We start from the raw sequence: 17,472 nt of genomic DNA on the forward strand, positions 1-17,472 counted from the left end.
GGTGGCCCTACTGAGAACACGCTTTCCCCACGCTAAGTTTTTGTCCCCCCCATGTTGAGACAAGGCTCTTCTATGTGTCCCGTGTCAGACTGTCCAGCGGGAATGTTTGGAGCAGGCTGCGTCCACCCTTGTAACTGCACAGGCGCCCCATGTGATAAAGTGTCGGGACGATGCAAGTGTCCAGCGGGGACGTCGGGAAAGCACTGTGAGAACTGTGAGTGCAAATATATTTTGAGTGTAAATAACCACACACATTTTACATGATAAAATTGGTAAAAATGTGCATCTTTTTCACAGTGTGTCCCGAGGGTTTTTGGGGATCAGGCTGCACAGAAACCTGCCCTGTTTGTGAGAATGGCGGCGTGTGTGACAAACACAACGGGTCGTGTAACTGTCCTCCAGGGTTTATGGGCAGATTCTGCCAGAACTGTGAGTATCAGCGGTGTGCATTTTTGGTTTCCACAGCAAATATGCATTTGACAGTCAACCAGCTGAGGAGGATGGCAGCACGGTGGAATATGGAAATGTCTCAGTGGTGCAGCTTGGACAAGAAATAGAACAAGATGTCAGAAGACAAGAGGAGCAGTTTTTCTCCGAGGTCATTAGCTAAAATTCTTCAGCTGCCGGAAAACCACTTCGGATATAATTTACTGGGAAGAACAAACATAATTCCATTTCAAAAACCCACTGGCTCTTAAAGCCTCATTTGACGGCTACATCACAGAACCAAAGCTGTCGTGGGAACTTGCGGTGCTTTCATGCTATCCGGTGAAGTTTGTTCTGGTAGATTAGTCTTGCTGATTTTTTTTATTTTTTATTTTTTTATGTTCCCTGTGCAGCGTGCCCGAGTGGACGTTTTGGTCAAGCTTGCCAAATGAAGTGTGTGTGTGAGAACAACGCTCGCTGTGATCCGGTGAGCGGGCGGTGTACATGCGCTCCTGGCTGGACTGGACACAACTGCAGGAAAGGTAACGGCGCTGGAAGGCATTTGTTAACACTTATTGTGATGTTTGACACTCAAATGGGATTCTTTTTCTGGTGCAGGCTGTGATGGAGGGCACTGGGGGGAAGACTGTGCGGAAACATGTGACTGTAGAAACGGAGACGGCAGCTGTGACGCCGTGACGGGCCAGTGCAACTGTGAGGCTGGTTACACTGGAACACGCTGCCACCAGAGTATGTAGTTATGTAGTTAGTTATGTGTTAAAACATTTAAAGACCACAGTGTTCTATCTGTAATGATTTTAAGTTAATATGTGTCATTTTTTATTATTATCATAGAATGATTCAGGCTTTTTGCACACCAGAATGTCTTGTTTTCATGCACGTCTCATGACATGAACCAAACTAAAACTCACTGCTCACCGCTGTCGATCACTTGTGCTCACTTTATTCATGTTTCAGTCTGAGATGAAGGTTTGAGGATTGAAATGTCTTTAATAAAAATGAGCATGAGTGTGAGCGGTGTCTTGGCTTTCTCAGTTTGTAGAAAAATGAAAAGGGAAATTCTGTTGGGAGTATTCGTTGCTGTCAGCCAATTCATTCATTGGCAGTTTGCGTCGCTATCATTCTGCACAGTTTCATTATCGGTGCTACCACCAGATAGTGCCAAAGTAATCATTTCTAATCCTAAATAAATACAAAAAAGTTTCTCTGTGAGGTACTTATTTTGTATTGTTGAAATGTCATTCTAAAAATAGCCTTTATAAAACATAGGACATTGGACACAAAATGTTATTTAAACATTATTTAAAGCTATAAATATCACTAGTCTGTACATCTAAAGTGTGTGTGTGTGTGTGTGTGTGTGTGTGTGTGTGTGTGTGTGTGTGTGTGTGTGTGTGTGTGTGTGTGTGTGTGTGTGTGTGTGTGTGTGTGTGTGTGTGTGTGTGTGATATTCCATCAGAGTGCCCATCAGGTATGTTTGGTCTTGGTTGTCGCCATGGGTGTCAGTGTGACAACAAGGCGTTGTGCGACCATGTGAGCGGAGCTTGTACCTGCCAGGTGGGATGGACTGGAACCTTCTGTGAAAAGCGTAAGACACATCACATCACAAAGGCAAATTCACCTACTAAATGTGTATACAGTATATGCCAGTAACAGGTAGTCTTACCTGTGTGTGTGTGTGTGTGTGTTTCAGCGTGTCCTCAGGGTTTCTACGGACTAGACTGCCAGGAGAAATGTTTGTGTCTAAATGGCGGGAGCTGTGACCACGTCAGCGGAGTTTGTTCCTGTCCTGCTGGCTGGATCGGTCCGTTCTGCAACCTGAGTGAGTGACGGTTGCACAGTTATGAAGTTAACAGGGGCTGGCGTCACTCCAGTGTTATGAAAGATGGTATCAGGTCATTTGTGTAGCAGCATCGAAGCACTGAGAACATCTTTGTAACGCGAGTAATTTGGGGAAACCCAGTTCAGTCGCACATGAGAAAGCACCGACTTGATGTTCCCCATGCTACGGCCTAGTATCGCTTACCAGACACTGGAATTTCCACTTTTGATCAGCAAAGTTCACCAGGAGGTAACGATATTGTTTGTCCCTCTCCTGGCAGCGTGCCCAACCGGTTTCTATGGAGAAGGATGTAACCAAACCTGTAGCTGCCGTAACGATGGCATCTGCCACCCGGCCGGTGGGCAGTGTGTGTGCACACCTGGCTGGACCGGACCCAACTGCACAGAAGGTGAGTGAATGCAACACAGAGCTAAGTAATCATCCGTATGATGGGTAAATAAGGGTGTCACAATATGGTTTTGTCCGTGCGTTATTTTCCCCAGAATGCCCTCCAGGGTTTTATGGAGCAGACTGTCAGCAGCGCTGCCTGTGTCAGAATGGGGCCACCTGCAACAAGAGCAACGGAAAATGTTCATGTGCCAGTGGCTGGATGGGCGCAGCCTGTGAACTCGGTAAGACTCTGTAATGCTGTAAGAGTCTCTGTGTATGTGACCACAAAACCACCTGCAGATGAATCATTTTAAGGAAAACTTTTACATTTGGCTGCTATTTATAATAATATACTCCGATCTGGGAACATTTTTTTGGCAAAGGCTGACGGGGCAAGAGATGATCAGACAAGGTTGTGAACAGGCCAAAAACTGTTTGCACTGGTCACAGTTGAACCAACCAATGTCTGTTTCAAACAGCCCTTGTTTTAACTTCCAAATAAGTCTGGCTAACGAGGAAAATTGTTTCATAAAACATGTATGACTTCTGGCGTGTCTTGCCTCGTCAGGCTTGTTTTTAGCAACTTTGCCATATTCCCAGTACAGTACAGTGCAACTGGTCCAAAATCTGAATTTCCCTTTAACTTTGTACTACGTTCTTTTGCCCTCTGATACGCTGCCTAACGTTTTCTCCAGAAAATGCTTTTTCTTATCCTTTTCCTTTTCCTCATCAAGGGTTTTAAGAATAGAGGTAACGCAGTGGTAGAGCGGGGTCATCCTTCAATCAGAAGATCACTTAACCCCAAATTGCTCCCGTAAGCTGTGCCTACGGTGTGTGAATGTTAGATAGTCTTTAATGGGCAGGTGGCACCTTGTGTATGTATGGATGTGAATGGATGAATGATTACACGTAGTGTTGAAGCGCTTCGAGTGGTCGAAAGACTAGAAAGGCCTTTTACAAGTACAAGGTTGTCAGGCCCTCTCAGACAGACAGACATGGGATTTTCTTGCTGTAAAAAAACTTGATGAATCAAATACACCGTTAAATCCATATTTTGACCCTGACCTTACTTGACATGTTTCTCTCTAAACTCTCACTTCGAAATACTCATAGGGCCAGATAATTAACCGAATTTCGTGAACAAGAAACATCTTTTACCGACCTAAACTTACTCGTATCACAATTTTCAATGAATGTCAGTAGCTACAACAACCACAACATCTGAACAGAACATCTAATCACAGGTTCATCCAACCAATCAGCCGGCAGACCAGCATCTTTAACTGATTACACTGGAACTAAACGGGACAGACATATTGGCATTGAGCCAAAATAAGAAATTAAATACACACACTGATTTATAATTATGTATTGTTATCGATGATAATCTGATAATATATCTTGATATACACTTTAGGCTGTTTGGCCCAGCTCTACAAACTTGGATAATTCAGCCTCGTCTTGCAAAGCCATGATTATTTGTGTTAGTCTGTACAGCAATGCAGAAGAATAACATTACCTGAACCCTAAACATTTATGGCCTGTGGTTGTTTTACTGTGCTCGGGAAATGCGTAAGTCTGAGTTCAATCTGCTGCCTTAGCTTGTTTTTGCCTCTGGTCTGGTTATTTGCTGGCAGAGTTTGTTTCTGAACCACGAATGGGTCTTTTCCGTAAAAGTCTCTGCCGACCCGGCGAAAGCATTCCAGCTTGTTCTCCCTTTGAGCTCCATATCACACACTATCCTCACTCTGTGCCTGTTACAACCTTCCCCTGTCGAGCCATGCCAGGCCCAGCCCCCTCTTCATGCTCAGAAAACCTCTAATCCTGTGGCTGGAATGCCTTGATTTCCAGCTCTATGCTAAAAATGATTGGGGAAAAAAAACATGTTGCAGCCCTTCAGCAGAAATATGGCAACACACGATAGTTCACACCATGCTATCTCTGTTTTGTTTCTCTTTCTTGTCTCACGTGGGTTTCTACTCGTGCACGCTGCTGTATTTTTTCTACAGAGTGTGCGGTGGGCCGGTTCGGGACGGACTGCCAGCAGCGGTGTGAATGTGAGAACGGCGGCCAGTGTGACGGACTGACTGGACGGTGCAGCTGCAGCAGCGGCTGGATCGGAGAGCGCTGTGAGAAAGGTGAGCCAGTGAGTCTCTGCTGCACAACTGAGGCAAAACTAATGAACCAACTGAAACTTTGACCTTATGGGAACTGCTGCACAGTGGAAACTGTTGGACTGGCAATATTGTGTGTTTTTGTTCATTTTAACCTCTAATTTGCACCTTCTTCACTCAGCATGTGAACCAGGCCTGTTTGGTGCCGGCTGTGAGGAGAGATGTCAGTGTGTGCACGGGGATTCATGTCACCACGTCACTGGAGCGTGTCAGTGTCCACCAGGCTGGAGAGGAAAAATCTGTGATAAAGGTGCAAGCCTGCGGTTAAAGACACTGGTGCTCTTGCAGCCCCTGCTGGACGGAGTTTGTCCTGAAATTTTGATAATGACCCCGTTTCAAGATCAGGGAAAGCGTTCTTATTTTGGATAAAACTTGTTTCTCATATGTTCTGCTCGATATACTTGATATATATGTATCACTCTGGTTCGTCAAGTTGTCTTTCTGCTTCTTTCTACTGGTATAATATATGCAACCTAGGTTTCTTCTTCTCCTAATTTAGCGTCTAAGGATAATATCATTTTAAAGCCCTCTGTGGTAAATTAATAATGTTGGGGCTATATTAATACAATTTACTTGACCAAACAAAACAACAAAGAACAAACTAAATATACTAACTAATTATAAAAAAAAAAAATTACAGACTGGTTGACATCTACAAGTAGAATATGGATAAATATACAGAATAAAATGTCTCCCCAAATTATAGCTATAAATATCTTATATTGTTTTGACTTTCTTTCAGCTTGTTTGCCGGGTATGTATGGAACGGGTTGCATGCAGCACTGTGGCTGTGCACAGGGCACATCCTGCCACCATGTCTCTGGACACTGCGGCTGTCCTCCTGGATTCACGGGAAACGGCTGTGAGCAGAGTAAGTGCTGCAGGACCAACTTCTGCCTCCAGTCCATTTAGAAGGGTTGCGTTGCAGGTTTTATTAACGCCACCTTGCATTAATAAAACCCATTTAAGATGCATCAGGAAGCAAAAACATCTTGTGTATCAAACTGTACACTTAAACCTCTCCCTCTCTCACAGCTTGTCTACCGGGAACATTTGGACAGAACTGCTATCAGGTCTGCCAGTGCTCAGAGACTAACCAGCTCTGCCACCCGGTGTCTGGATCATGTTACTGCGCTCCAGGTTTCCATGGCCCCAGATGTGACCAAAGTACATAAAATAGGATAATTATACCTTCTAGACATATCACATTACAGTGAAGCAGGGGCCTTCTAAAAGTACTAATTCTCTGCTGTTTCAATTTTATTTGCAGTTTGTGGAAAGGGTCGTTATGGTCCAAACTGTGAAAGCGAGTGCCAGTGTGAAAATGGAGGGAGGTGCATTCCTTCCACTGGAGCCTGTGATTGTCCAGCAGGTTTTATAGGAGCACGCTGCAACATCAGTGAGTCCGTCTGAAACTGCGCTAGTGATGGTGACTGGAATTAGTAATACATGTTAGCATGAGATGACAAGTATCTGGTGTGTGTCTCGTGGTGACAGCGTGTCCAGCGGGGCGTTACGGAGTCGACTGTGCTCGGGTGGCGCTGTGCGGAGACGGAGCGCAGAATGACCCGGCCACCGGTCGCTGTAAGTGCATACCTGGTCGAAGAGGAAAGGACTGTGGACACGGTCAGTTCTCAGTGCTGTTGATACAGTTTGATGTGCCATTTACTGGTGCTGCAATAACCTGCACCTGAATATTCTACATTACACACACAACCACCTGCTCCACCATCAAAGTGTGAGGCCTAAACGCTTAGTGGTGAAAGCTTTTGCCCAAACAGTGGATCACTGGTTTGATTCCTCTTTTATGACCAGTGCTGATTTTTCAAATTTAAGGAATATAAATGTTGTTTAATAATTGGAATAGAAAGTACAAAAATCAACTAAGGATATGGCATCCAGAAGAATTGTAATGAGAAAACACAACCGAGTGAGACCAGTTAAGTCATCATTTTATTCTTACACGTTTGTCTGTGTGTAATATTTGTCACATTTTTTGTCCTCGTAAAATAGTGTAAGATTAGGGCTCATGTGAGACAGTGAAAGCCCTTATGTGCACACTTAATGAGATTGGACAGATATAATTAATATGCGTATTGTATCAGGTTTATTACAGTAATTGTGCTCACTATTTAACTATATAACACCACCGCCACTACAACCTTAACACTGTGTGTCTGACTCTGTGAACTTTAGAAATTGCGTCACACATCATCAGTCATATATTATTTGCGGTTTCAAAGAACACCTTGAATGTCACCGCTTATGAATAGTGAACCAACCTTAATTAAATGCGCCGCTATCATATGTAACATAAGTACTTGATTGCCATCTGTTTTATCTCTGACCTATTGCCTTCAAAGAGTCTGTGAACAACCTCATAGTTCTGAAAAGATGTAATCTGATTATTTCAAGTCTAGACTCCTCTCTTCAGGTTTCATCTGGACTATGTGCTCACTGTGATGGATTATAAACGTTCGGCAATTTGTGTCTCTGTAAAAGTTGTTTTGCACCAAATGGCTCCTTCTGAAGGGGAGAAAACAACTCCTAATGGCTGCAAATAGTCTGTAGTTACAGGCAACAGTAGGGCGTATTCTAAAGAAGAAGAACAACATTTTTGTCATCTTGTATTTTGTTGTTTTGATAATGACATATAATGATTTCTGCAGTCCAATTTTAAGAGTGCATTTTCCAACTCAGGTTGCCTTCCAGGCTGGTTTGGGGCAAACTGTGTTGAACGCTGTAACTGCAGTAATGGTGGAGTGTGTGACTCTGTGACTGGAAACTGTACGTGCAGTCTGGGTTGGACTGGTTCACGCTGCGATAAAGGTGACACACGCTTTTATAAATCTGGTTTCTTAATGCAGTCAAGCTGATTTATTTCTGACCTGCCTCTGCTCATTATTACATGTATGATCTGGCAAACATAGACACTAGTGTTAAGTCATGAGGTTGACTTTTCTTCTTCTTTTTTTTGACTGTGTCCTCCCGTTTCATTCGATTCTCTCTCAGAATGTCCTGCGGGCAGATTTGGTGCCAACTGTCAGCTGAAATGTAACTGTCAAAATAACAGCACTTGTGACAGAGTGACGGGGACGTGTCAGTGTGGTCCAGGCTACTATGGACATCTGTGTGAACACGGTGAGAACTGAACACATAAACACACAACGAGAGACACAAGAGTCTTAAAATAGAAATGGCGTAGCCTAAAAAAAAAAAAGAGGAAACTATATATATGTGACCCTTTTTTTAGAAATCAACATTTTCAGTTGGAAGCTGTAGGCTTGGGGATGAGGGCAACACATATATAGGAACAGTCTAAGACATGGTTGGTTTTCATCCTTTCACAGAATTGGTTGAATAGTAAAAATAGATTATTGCTCAGAAGGCCAAAAACAGTAATGACCTGCCAGTGTGACTGTAATAGGGTTGAGTATCATTTTGAATTTTTCAAGACAAGTGCATGTACCATCTCAAGTAACACAAAATAGAAATACTACGAATACTAAAGTAACAGTACCTCAAAATTACAGTGAAGTACAGTACTCGGTGCTCTTACTTCCACCTCCCTTGGATACCCAGCCCTTGTAAATCATTCTTGAGGACAAACGCAAAACTAAAGCATCCGGACTTACATATTTAACGAAAGCTTTTACTCTTGAGGTGTCAAAGTTCCACTCGGGTTCATACTCAATCATGAATCCAGTGGGAACATTTTAAATCTTGTGGCATGTGTCCCTCGTCTTCAGCCTGTCCTCCTGGTCTTCACGGCCCGCTGTGCCAGCTGCAGTGCGACTGTATGAACGGAGCCTCCTGTCACCCAGCGTTGGGCCACTGCATTTGTCCTCCAGGATACCACGGAGCTCGCTGTCACAGAGGTCAGTCAAATCACTGCCGATTAACACAATGTAATGACAGGATTACTGGCATTTCTAAGCCTAATTTATCCTTTTTTGAAAATGTTGTCCGGTCCCCGACTCCTCTCTCTCAGTGTGTGAACAGGGTACCTTCGGTCATGGTTGTGCCAAGGTGTGTGACTGTGAGGAAGAATCTCCATGTGATCCTGTGAGAGGAAGATGCCTCTGCTCCTCAGGGAAGACTGGACTCAAATGTGACATTGGTAATCTTCTTGCCCTTTTCTGACTTTGAGAATGCGCACACAGCAAAGTCATAGTATAGCGCGTTGAAAAAAGCCTTGAAAGAAATCACAGTAAGGTATGTCTTAAGTCATTATGTAGAATGTTGAAAAAGCCATTGTATAGTTTTTTAAAAAAAAAGTCATATTATATGTCGTATATTATAGCATGTAAAGTAAAAGTAAAGTGTGTCTAAAAAGTCATGATCTAGTACAGTGGTTCTCAACCTTTTTTCAGCAGAGTACCCCCGGTGGATTGCATTGTTTAGGATAATGAAAATGTAATAGCCTACTGAATATAAAATTCAGTTTATGAACTTACACTTATATTTTTTTTGATATTTATTAAATAACTATTTTCAAGGATTTTTGAATGGATGCTAATGTTAAATATATATTTAAAACTCACGTACCCCCATTTGAGAACCACTGATCTAGCATGTCGAAAGATTCACATTATAACATGTAAAAAAAAAAACTCATGAAAAAGTTGTAGTATAGTTTGTCGGCAAAAGTCATTGTATATAATGCTAAAAAAGTCATAGTATAGTAGGACAAAAAAAGTCATAAAAAAGCCATCAATACAAAATCCTAGTATAGTATGTAAATTAAAGACAGTACAGTATGTCATAAAAGACTAATGTCATAGTATCATATGTAGTACAAATAAATCCTCTTTCTGGCCCTCAAAGCTTTCCCAAATGCTGTTTGCAAGACTTCTCCTGAACGCTTTGTGCTATTGGAACCACATTTGTGGACCTTTGTAGATATAATTTCTGAATTACTGAAACTAAATTAAGTGGCGCTGTTGCATCTTCATCTTGCTGTAAATCAAGGAATCTCTTATCTGAGAACACTTAACCCGTTCTACTTCACATTTGGCGGGTGGATTGCCGGGGACCCGAAGTGTTGAAGTTGGTACAATTTGGACAGGCGACACGTTCAATATTAACAACTAAGCTGTGGTATCCACAGCTTAGTTGTTAATATTGAAAGTGCTCAACCTGTTGGTTGAGCATGTCCTTTGCAGCGGGCTTTTACAGGCCGCGTCTCAGTCAAAGAACGATGAGCGGCTCTCAGCACCTCCGGGGGCCATGAAGCGTCGAACATTCTCCAAAATGTCAAACGATTGCTTTAGCATTACACGGACCTCTGTGTAGTTTTTGTTAAACTGTGTGTACTTGTGTTTTGTGTCAGACTGCAGAGCGAATCGTTACGGGCCAGACTGCGCAGAGACCTGCGAGTGTGGCAACGGGTCGCAGTGCGACAGACGCAACGGCCGCTGCAGCTGCCTGCACAGCTGGATCGGACTCTCCTGTCAAGAAGGTAGAGGAATGACAAATCATCTTGACTGATACGCATGCATCCCTAGTGTCTCATCGGTTATCTCACTGCATCATTACATCCATGTGGACAGCAGGTTGACTAGCTTTGCCAACTCGTGAATCATCGGAACAGAACATTTTAGCCGACTTTGTGAAATAAGAGTAAATAACTAGTTCTAGTGCCGACGGCGTTCAGGTCCGGCAGAGCCTGCACTTTCTCCTTAGTGTCGTCTTTGTTCTGATCAAATATGAATGCGCGTGTGTGTGTGTGTGTGTGTGTGTGTACATGCTGAGTTGCACTCACGGCTCATTATGTGTGTCCCCAGGTGGACCTCCACGCATCACCTACAGCAGAAGAGGAGACTCGCAGCATGAGAACTCGTTATAGCACCGCCATCTAGCTGGAAGCCTCCAACTGGGACAGATCAGCCACATTTTACTGAAGTGGCTCAAAAGAGGGAAAGATTGTGACAGGAAGTTGTAGCAGGCAGCTGGAAGACCTACATGGAAATAGACGTTCTGATGAGAACTGCCGTTTCATGTTTGGACCAGAGCTGGATGATTTTTTATTTTTTTTTTTTTGCGTGCCAAAGTGTCCTTTGAACTGTCAGCCTGACCTGCCACAGCGGTACTTTGTGAGTTTCTTGCGGTCAAGGTGGATCAGCGAACCTTTTAGTCTTCAGGATTAAAATCGCTCCTCAACCACTACATCCGCGGAGTGCAGCGTCAGGAGATTGTGGTTGCGTTTACTGCACTTTCGGTATTTTGCGTTTAATACTTTGTCCTTGAAATACCTTTTTGCAGGTACTGTGCATAAAATAATCTAATTTTGTAAAGGAAAATTGCTGGAGATGATGCAACCTCAGTTTCTAAAACCGTATTTGCCTGTAGTATGAATTTAGTTTGTTATGAAGTACTACCCTCAGTCAAATGGTGCTTTACTGTACAGTGCAACAAAGACTTTAATGATTTTCACACATTCCTGTTGATTTAATAATTTAATCGACAGCTGGAATTTTACAGTTCATTATGTCACTAAACTACACATTTATTGCACCTTCTTTAAGGTTAAGCGTCTAAATATTTTTCTTTGATTTGATTGTGTGTATAAATGGCTTCATATTTATATTTCTCACAGTTGTATACAGTTGAATATACCACAGGTTTGAAATGCGTTCTTTATTTTCTGCTGGATAAAAGAGACTTTTCAGCTCTGCCAAATCTACAGTCAAATAAACAACCCCGAATGACATTTCACACATGAATGCCAACAAAGACAGACACATGAAAGGTTAGTTTCCCATTCTTATTTTATCATTTTTTCATTGAAGATCGAAGCTGTACATCCTGTCTAAATTCAGATTCAAGCACAGTGCAGATAGCAACGCCTGCAAAAGAAAACTAAAAAAGAAAAGGCAGAGGTGAACACAACCTAAATATATACAAAGGTCAAACTATGTACAGGAGATACCAGACTCTATCTACGTCATCTTCAGAATGAATTCAGTCCACCATTGCATTCACTTCACAGCATTCCTCATAAATGCATACACAGCACAAAGAAATGACTTATTTTTGTCCGTCTTAAAATCAATACAACACTGAAAGGAAAAATGCAGCATGATGGAAAAAATAAAAACTGTTCTTTTGATTCTCTCGACTGCATTAAAGGCTAAAACGTAAAAATATATTCTCTGTATAACCTAGAACCTTCTGTAAAATAAGCTCTGTCCACCGCTGGGTCCGTTTTCATTTCTGAACTAGTCATTACAATGTTAGAACAGCAAATATGAAGAAACTGTGACCTCTTAAAGCATGACTTACTACACTTCAGCCTTAAAACATTGAGTTATTTCTACAATGTGCAGAAACCTTTTAACACCATAAGATCTTTGTTGGGCGGGTCAGCACGGTGTGAAATAACACTGGCGGTCAAACAAAATGCACAGCGATACCATTTAAAGGGAAAGTTTGACATTTTGGGCAATGCGCTTATTCGCTTTCTTTGCTGAGAGTTAGATGAAAAGATTGATAACACGCGTCTGTAGATTAAAAAACGAAGCCACCGCCAGCAGCCTAACTGGGCTTAGCATAAAGACTGGGACAACCGCTGTCATGACTCCATACAAAGGTAGTACAGTCTGCCTAGCAGCAGGTCCAAAGCTCTCTACTTAAGACGGTATATGTCATTTGTTTCTTCTGCTCCAAAAACCTAAATTTGCTGTTTTATTGGGGGAAATGAACAGGTCTCGTGTCAAAGTCTATTTACCCCTCGTACAGACAGTTTGTATAAATTGAACAAACGAGATAAAACATGGTAATTTATGAGCTTCAGAGGAGCAGGTAGGTAGTCTGACTAGCAGTTTCCCTGTTTCCAGTCTTTATGCTAAGCTAACTTCTCCTGCTGCTGGCATTAACATTATATCAGACAGATACGAGTGTTGTATCAACCTTTTACAATTTTAACTTTCAGTGAGAAAGCGAAAAAGTCCCAAAATGCCAAACAAAGTCTCAAACGTCCTCCCCACTCCCTGCAGATGAAAATATTAAGACAAGAACGCCACAGACTAAATTAACTAAATGTTCTTTGCTTTTCTCTTCTTCTGAGAAAACACTCAGACACAGCAAATCACGCGTATACAGGGATCAACTAATACAACAGGCTAAAGCAAGGGATTAGTTTAGTCCCCCCCACCCCACACACACACACAGGATCAATAGAGACATGAAATCACGTTGTTGCTGTTAAAAATCACCTAAGAGGAGTAACGAAGCAGACCTCATCCACACTGTAACGTTCACTTTGATTATTCCCTCCACGTCAACGTCTCATTCACGTCATCATTCGCACTAATAGGACAGTTTTCTTAATGTGTTCATTTTCTGCTAAGAATCAGTATTTGATCAGCTGTTAGTAAAGATTTGAGTTACCTACACATGTTAGTAAGCAGGGTAGCGTCACCTTACTAGTCCCATAGCTACTGTAGGCTGGGTAAAAAGGGGCCCATGCTCTGAGGATGTATCACATGCTATCCACTTGTGCTTTAATCACAGTAAGAGACCACCCAAAGGAGAAAGAATGATGGAGGGCTGCGTCAAATTCTGCAGTAATAGTTCTGACATGTCGCCTGAAACAAACCTTATCGATCCTAAAGCAAGTAGCTCTACTTATGCATTCTGTATCTGAAGGGCATATTTGTTAACTAGTATAACAGTGTGCTCAAGTAAAGATATATGTATATATATATATGGAGTAAAGTCCATATCATAGATAGATAACAAGCTGGATAGCACATGCGCCAAGATGAGTTCTATAATCTTGCAGGATGTGAGAGTGAAACACTTGGGTGTGTCTTCAAAGAGAGATGAAGAAGATCTTTGGCTCAAGCCACGCTTAAATGCCACTGGTCCTGCCCGGTGTCCACACATGAAAGAAAGACAGACGAGTAAAAACAACCTCCTGACCATGTGCACGCCAACGCACGAATAAAACCACCTGCTCTGTTCCCTGAGCTGCTGCTACCCACTGATTAACTGGACACACTCGCAACTGATGCCACTTCCACCAGTCAGCGTTCCAGCATTCACAGGGGGGGGGGGGGCACGGGACCAGTCGGCCAAAAGGGACAGCGGTCGAGCTGCTCGTCTACGCCAAAAGCCTGCAGCGCTGTCTGATGCCACTGTAAATAAGGCAAAATTACTTGAGCAGAATTTGATCAAGGAGAGGTTTCCATGAGATGTGGAGCCAGCACTGGTACGACCACTTTCCTGCACAGTAAACCCTCAGCCTGAAAACAGAGATCAGAGGCTGGGCGACACAGTGATGTACGACACTGCATTTGATCCAACGTGACTGCAGTTCCTACCGTTAAAATGGCTGCTCTCTTCAGCAGCAGACGTGTTGCCCTGACGCATCATCCCACGCTCCCGACTCGTCATCATGGACGGTTCACAGGTCAGGACAGAGGAGGCGCCTCATTCCTCCCCCCCTCCCCCCTCCTCATCATCATCATGGCCGCCACCACCACCACCACCACCACGCTTAGACAGCTGGAGTGTTGGAGCATCAGGCTGGACAAACGCACTGCCAGTGAAGACACAAAGCGAGGATGAGGAGGAGAGGGACTCATCAGGAGATATGACTCTATAGTGCAATGGCTATGAGATTAGACTATTTTAATACCCATCCTCTCGCCTCTTTAGAACTACCGTCCGACACCACGCTGACAATACTAAAGTGCTGATTGTTAAAGCCCACGACGAGGCTCACACACTGACAATGTCCACAACATAAACAAGAGGTTTTACAGAGAAACCTTGACAGACTCTTACAGTACACAGGTGTTTTGTAAACAGAACATCCAAGGAACAAATGCATGGCTATGGTACATGTGCAACTGAGTAGTTCTCATATATTCATACAGTATGAACGTAATCTTCCTTTTAGTTGCATTCAATTTTTCTAAAAAAAAAAAAGCAAAAAAAAAAAAAAGAAGAGAAATCTGGCTGCCAAGCAAGCGTGTGCTTATTTTTTTTAAAGGTATTTTTCTCTATGGTTCGAAAATACGTTCAGCTGAATTGAATGTATAACTGATTTAAGTATGAGCGCATATCCCTAACCTCCCTTCCACTTTTGTCTTTCTTTCCTTCCCTTTCTGTGGAGGTGACTGTATTTTTTTTACCCCCTTTCCTTATCTTATCCCTGTAACTCTAAATGAGGTGCCCTGGGTGACCTCGGTGTGGCCAGACTCATGCGCCAGGGTCTCACTCAGTAAAAGCTCAAGCAAACAGAGGATCAGGCAAAGGTGGGGCGCTGCGGCTGCAGCCCGGGTGCAGCCCTGCCGGGCGGGGCCGCACTGTGCGTTAGGAGCGGTAGTCCTTTTTACTGTACGGCTTGTTCCCCAGGATGCTGTCCACCTCGTGTGTGATGGACGATGACAACTTTGGAAGAACCTGCGTCAGGAGAGAGATAGAGATGGTGAATATGTTCTCCTCACTTATATATAGCGCTGTCAGTGGTTTTGGTCGTTGTCGGTCACAGAGAAAATCAGCAGAAATTGTCTGCAGTTGCACATCACGGCCTCTAGAGAGCGCTGAGCGGTGACTTGAGTTTTTTTTCTAGTTGTAACCGACATTGGGCCGTCCTGTCTACTACTTCCAGCTCATTACTTCAAATAAAGCAACCAAAATTATAAGATGGTTTTATGGCTCATCTGCAGCTTATTTAATTTGTATATGAATCTTTTTCTCACATTCTTTTCCACACATCCAGCTGCAGTGTAAATTATTTGACATTATACAGCGACGGAAAGTAGCAATAATACTCCATTGCAAGTGAAAGTATTACTAGCTAAATGTACTGTACAGTAAAAGTACTTGTTACACAGTAGAATGCTCCCTGTTGTTATATAATTATTATTTTTTACTGTTTTACAGAAAACTGTTTAAAATATACACATAGTTGAACTACTCCCATGTAGAAAATATAAAATAATTAGTACAGAAATTAAATAAATACTATACAGAAAGGAAAATGTACTTTTACATGGACTTTACTTTATAGGGTGAAGGACTGTGTGCCCCAGTAAGCCCTAAAGATATGTGAGCATAGCATTTCAAAACTGAAATATCAAATGTGCTCAGGGAGAGGAGACATATGGTGTGTGCTCACATATAGCACACACACGCACGGGAGGATACACAAAGCATCAGAAAAGAAAAGCGTATGCTCTTTACTGCAGGCCAGACATAATGTGAGGAAAGGATGTAAACCCCCACCGGTCTGAAAACCACATTAAAAGAGTGCATCTTATCAGGACAGGAAGCTCGTCTCCAGTCCCCCTGGCAAACGATACTCCGCTGACCTTATTAACTCGGTACAGTAAAGCACCCAAGCGTGCAGCAGCAAACTGCCCACGAGGCCGAGCCGTACCCACGGGAGGAAGCTGCTGTTACGGATTGTAAGGCACGAATATGGACTTTATGAAATGGGTCGGGTCACACTTTCACAAATTGAGCAAGTAATTTGCTCTGCAGAAAAAACAAACAGAAGTACAAACACACTCGTTTTGTGGCCTCACCTGTATCGCTCCTATGTTCTCCATCAACTGGTCGGTGTTGGACGCCCCTAAGAGGACTGAGCTCACCCCCTCGTTCCGTAGGCACCACGCTGCAGGAGACCAGCAAATAGCAATGACACCCCCAACCACGACTATGGACACACACACACACACACACACACACACACACACACACACACACACACACACACACACACACACACACACACACACACACACACACACACACACACACACACACACACACACACACACTCGCAAAGAGTCACACACAAACATTTCCACAACTATACTTCACGAACACACGCCAGTTACTGCAAATCAAATTACAAACATACAAATTAAATAAAATTCGGCCACAACTTCACATCACACTAACATTCACAAAGTGGTGGAAGAAGAAGTACACAGACTCTTTACATGTCACAATATAAAAATACTCCTTAGAATGCAGACGTATTATCAGCAAAATACTTGAGTGTTTACTTGCATTATCATACGTTGTTTTATTATTATGGACTTAAGGATCAACGTGTAAGCAGCAGCATTTTAATGATTTAGATGTTCAAAAGGAAATTAGTTTTAACTACATTATACCTCAGCTCAGGGTATCCTGCCAATACGGACTACTGATCAGGTATCGGTTCTCTTTTTCCTAAATTTCAAATCGGTTTGCATCAAGGATTTTTATGTAGGTAACTTGAGACTTTCTGTGGCACTTAAAAACTGAGTCAGCAGCCTGCCAATAAAGAATACATGTGACTGATAGCAGGATTTTAAAATGACAAAAGAAATCTGTAATGTTGTGGCTGAATTCGGATCCGTTTAATGAGGTCAGTATATGCACCGATGCCAATCCGGCACATCAGTGCACCCATATGTGAAATAAATGCTGTGGAGTGGAAACTACATTATTCCCCTCTGAAATGTAGTGGAGTAGAAGTGCAAAGTACAAGTATCTCAAAATTGACCATTAATAAATATATATATATATATATTCAAATATTGCACTCTGCTCGTAATGTGTAGGAAACTATATATTTTTTGCGAAATCGGAATACAAAAAACCTCTTCTCTGTGCGCTATTGTAATAGCGAGC

General features: G+C 42.7%; 2 protein-coding genes across 5 annotated transcripts in view; one reads left to right on the top strand and one right to left on the bottom strand.

Annotated features, from left to right (window-relative positions):
* Positions 1–10,681, top strand: part of megf6b (multiple EGF-like-domains 6b) — a gene marked incomplete at both ends in the record, with an annotated part of 56,175 nt that extends 45,494 nt beyond the window's left edge. Inside the window, 20 exons of the mRNA XM_079156701.1 lie at positions 89–214; positions 298–429; positions 840–968; positions 1,045–1,176; positions 1,907–2,035; positions 2,141–2,269; positions 2,550–2,678; positions 2,773–2,901; positions 4,669–4,797; positions 4,955–5,083; positions 5,576–5,704; positions 5,869–6,000; positions 6,104–6,232; positions 6,331–6,459; positions 7,534–7,662; positions 7,846–7,974; positions 8,583–8,711; positions 8,825–8,953; positions 10,166–10,294; positions 10,620–10,681. Coding sequence (XP_079012827.1) covers positions 89–214; positions 298–429; positions 840–968; positions 1,045–1,176; positions 1,907–2,035; positions 2,141–2,269; positions 2,550–2,678; positions 2,773–2,901; positions 4,669–4,797; positions 4,955–5,083; positions 5,576–5,704; positions 5,869–6,000; positions 6,104–6,232; positions 6,331–6,459; positions 7,534–7,662; positions 7,846–7,974; positions 8,583–8,711; positions 8,825–8,953; positions 10,166–10,294; positions 10,620–10,681 — 2,519 coding nt within the window. The remainder of the gene's footprint in view (positions 1–88; positions 215–297; positions 430–839; positions 969–1,044; positions 1,177–1,906; positions 2,036–2,140; positions 2,270–2,549; positions 2,679–2,772; positions 2,902–4,668; positions 4,798–4,954; positions 5,084–5,575; positions 5,705–5,868; positions 6,001–6,103; positions 6,233–6,330; positions 6,460–7,533; positions 7,663–7,845; positions 7,975–8,582; positions 8,712–8,824; positions 8,954–10,165; positions 10,295–10,619) is intronic.
* Positions 10,682–14,348: 3,667 nt separating this feature from the next.
* kcnab2a (potassium voltage-gated channel subfamily A regulatory beta subunit 2a) overlaps positions 14,349–17,472 on the bottom strand; it is a gene marked incomplete at its 5' end in the record, with an annotated part of 40,914 nt that continues 37,790 nt past the window's right edge. For all 4 annotated transcript variants that reach the window (XM_079186135.1, XM_079186134.1, XM_079186137.1 and 1 more), the window contains 2 exons: positions 14,349–15,246; positions 16,374–16,462. In XM_079186135.1, the coding sequence (XP_079042261.1) occupies positions 15,157–15,246; positions 16,374–16,462 (179 nt within the window). In that variant the 3' untranslated portion in view covers positions 14,349–15,156. The remainder of the gene's footprint in view (positions 15,247–16,373; positions 16,463–17,472) is intronic.

This window comes from Pholis gunnellus, assembly GCF_910591455.1.
Source record: "Pholis gunnellus genome assembly, chromosome: 3".
Lineage (NCBI taxonomy): Eukaryota > Metazoa > Chordata > Actinopteri > Perciformes > Pholidae > Pholis > Pholis gunnellus.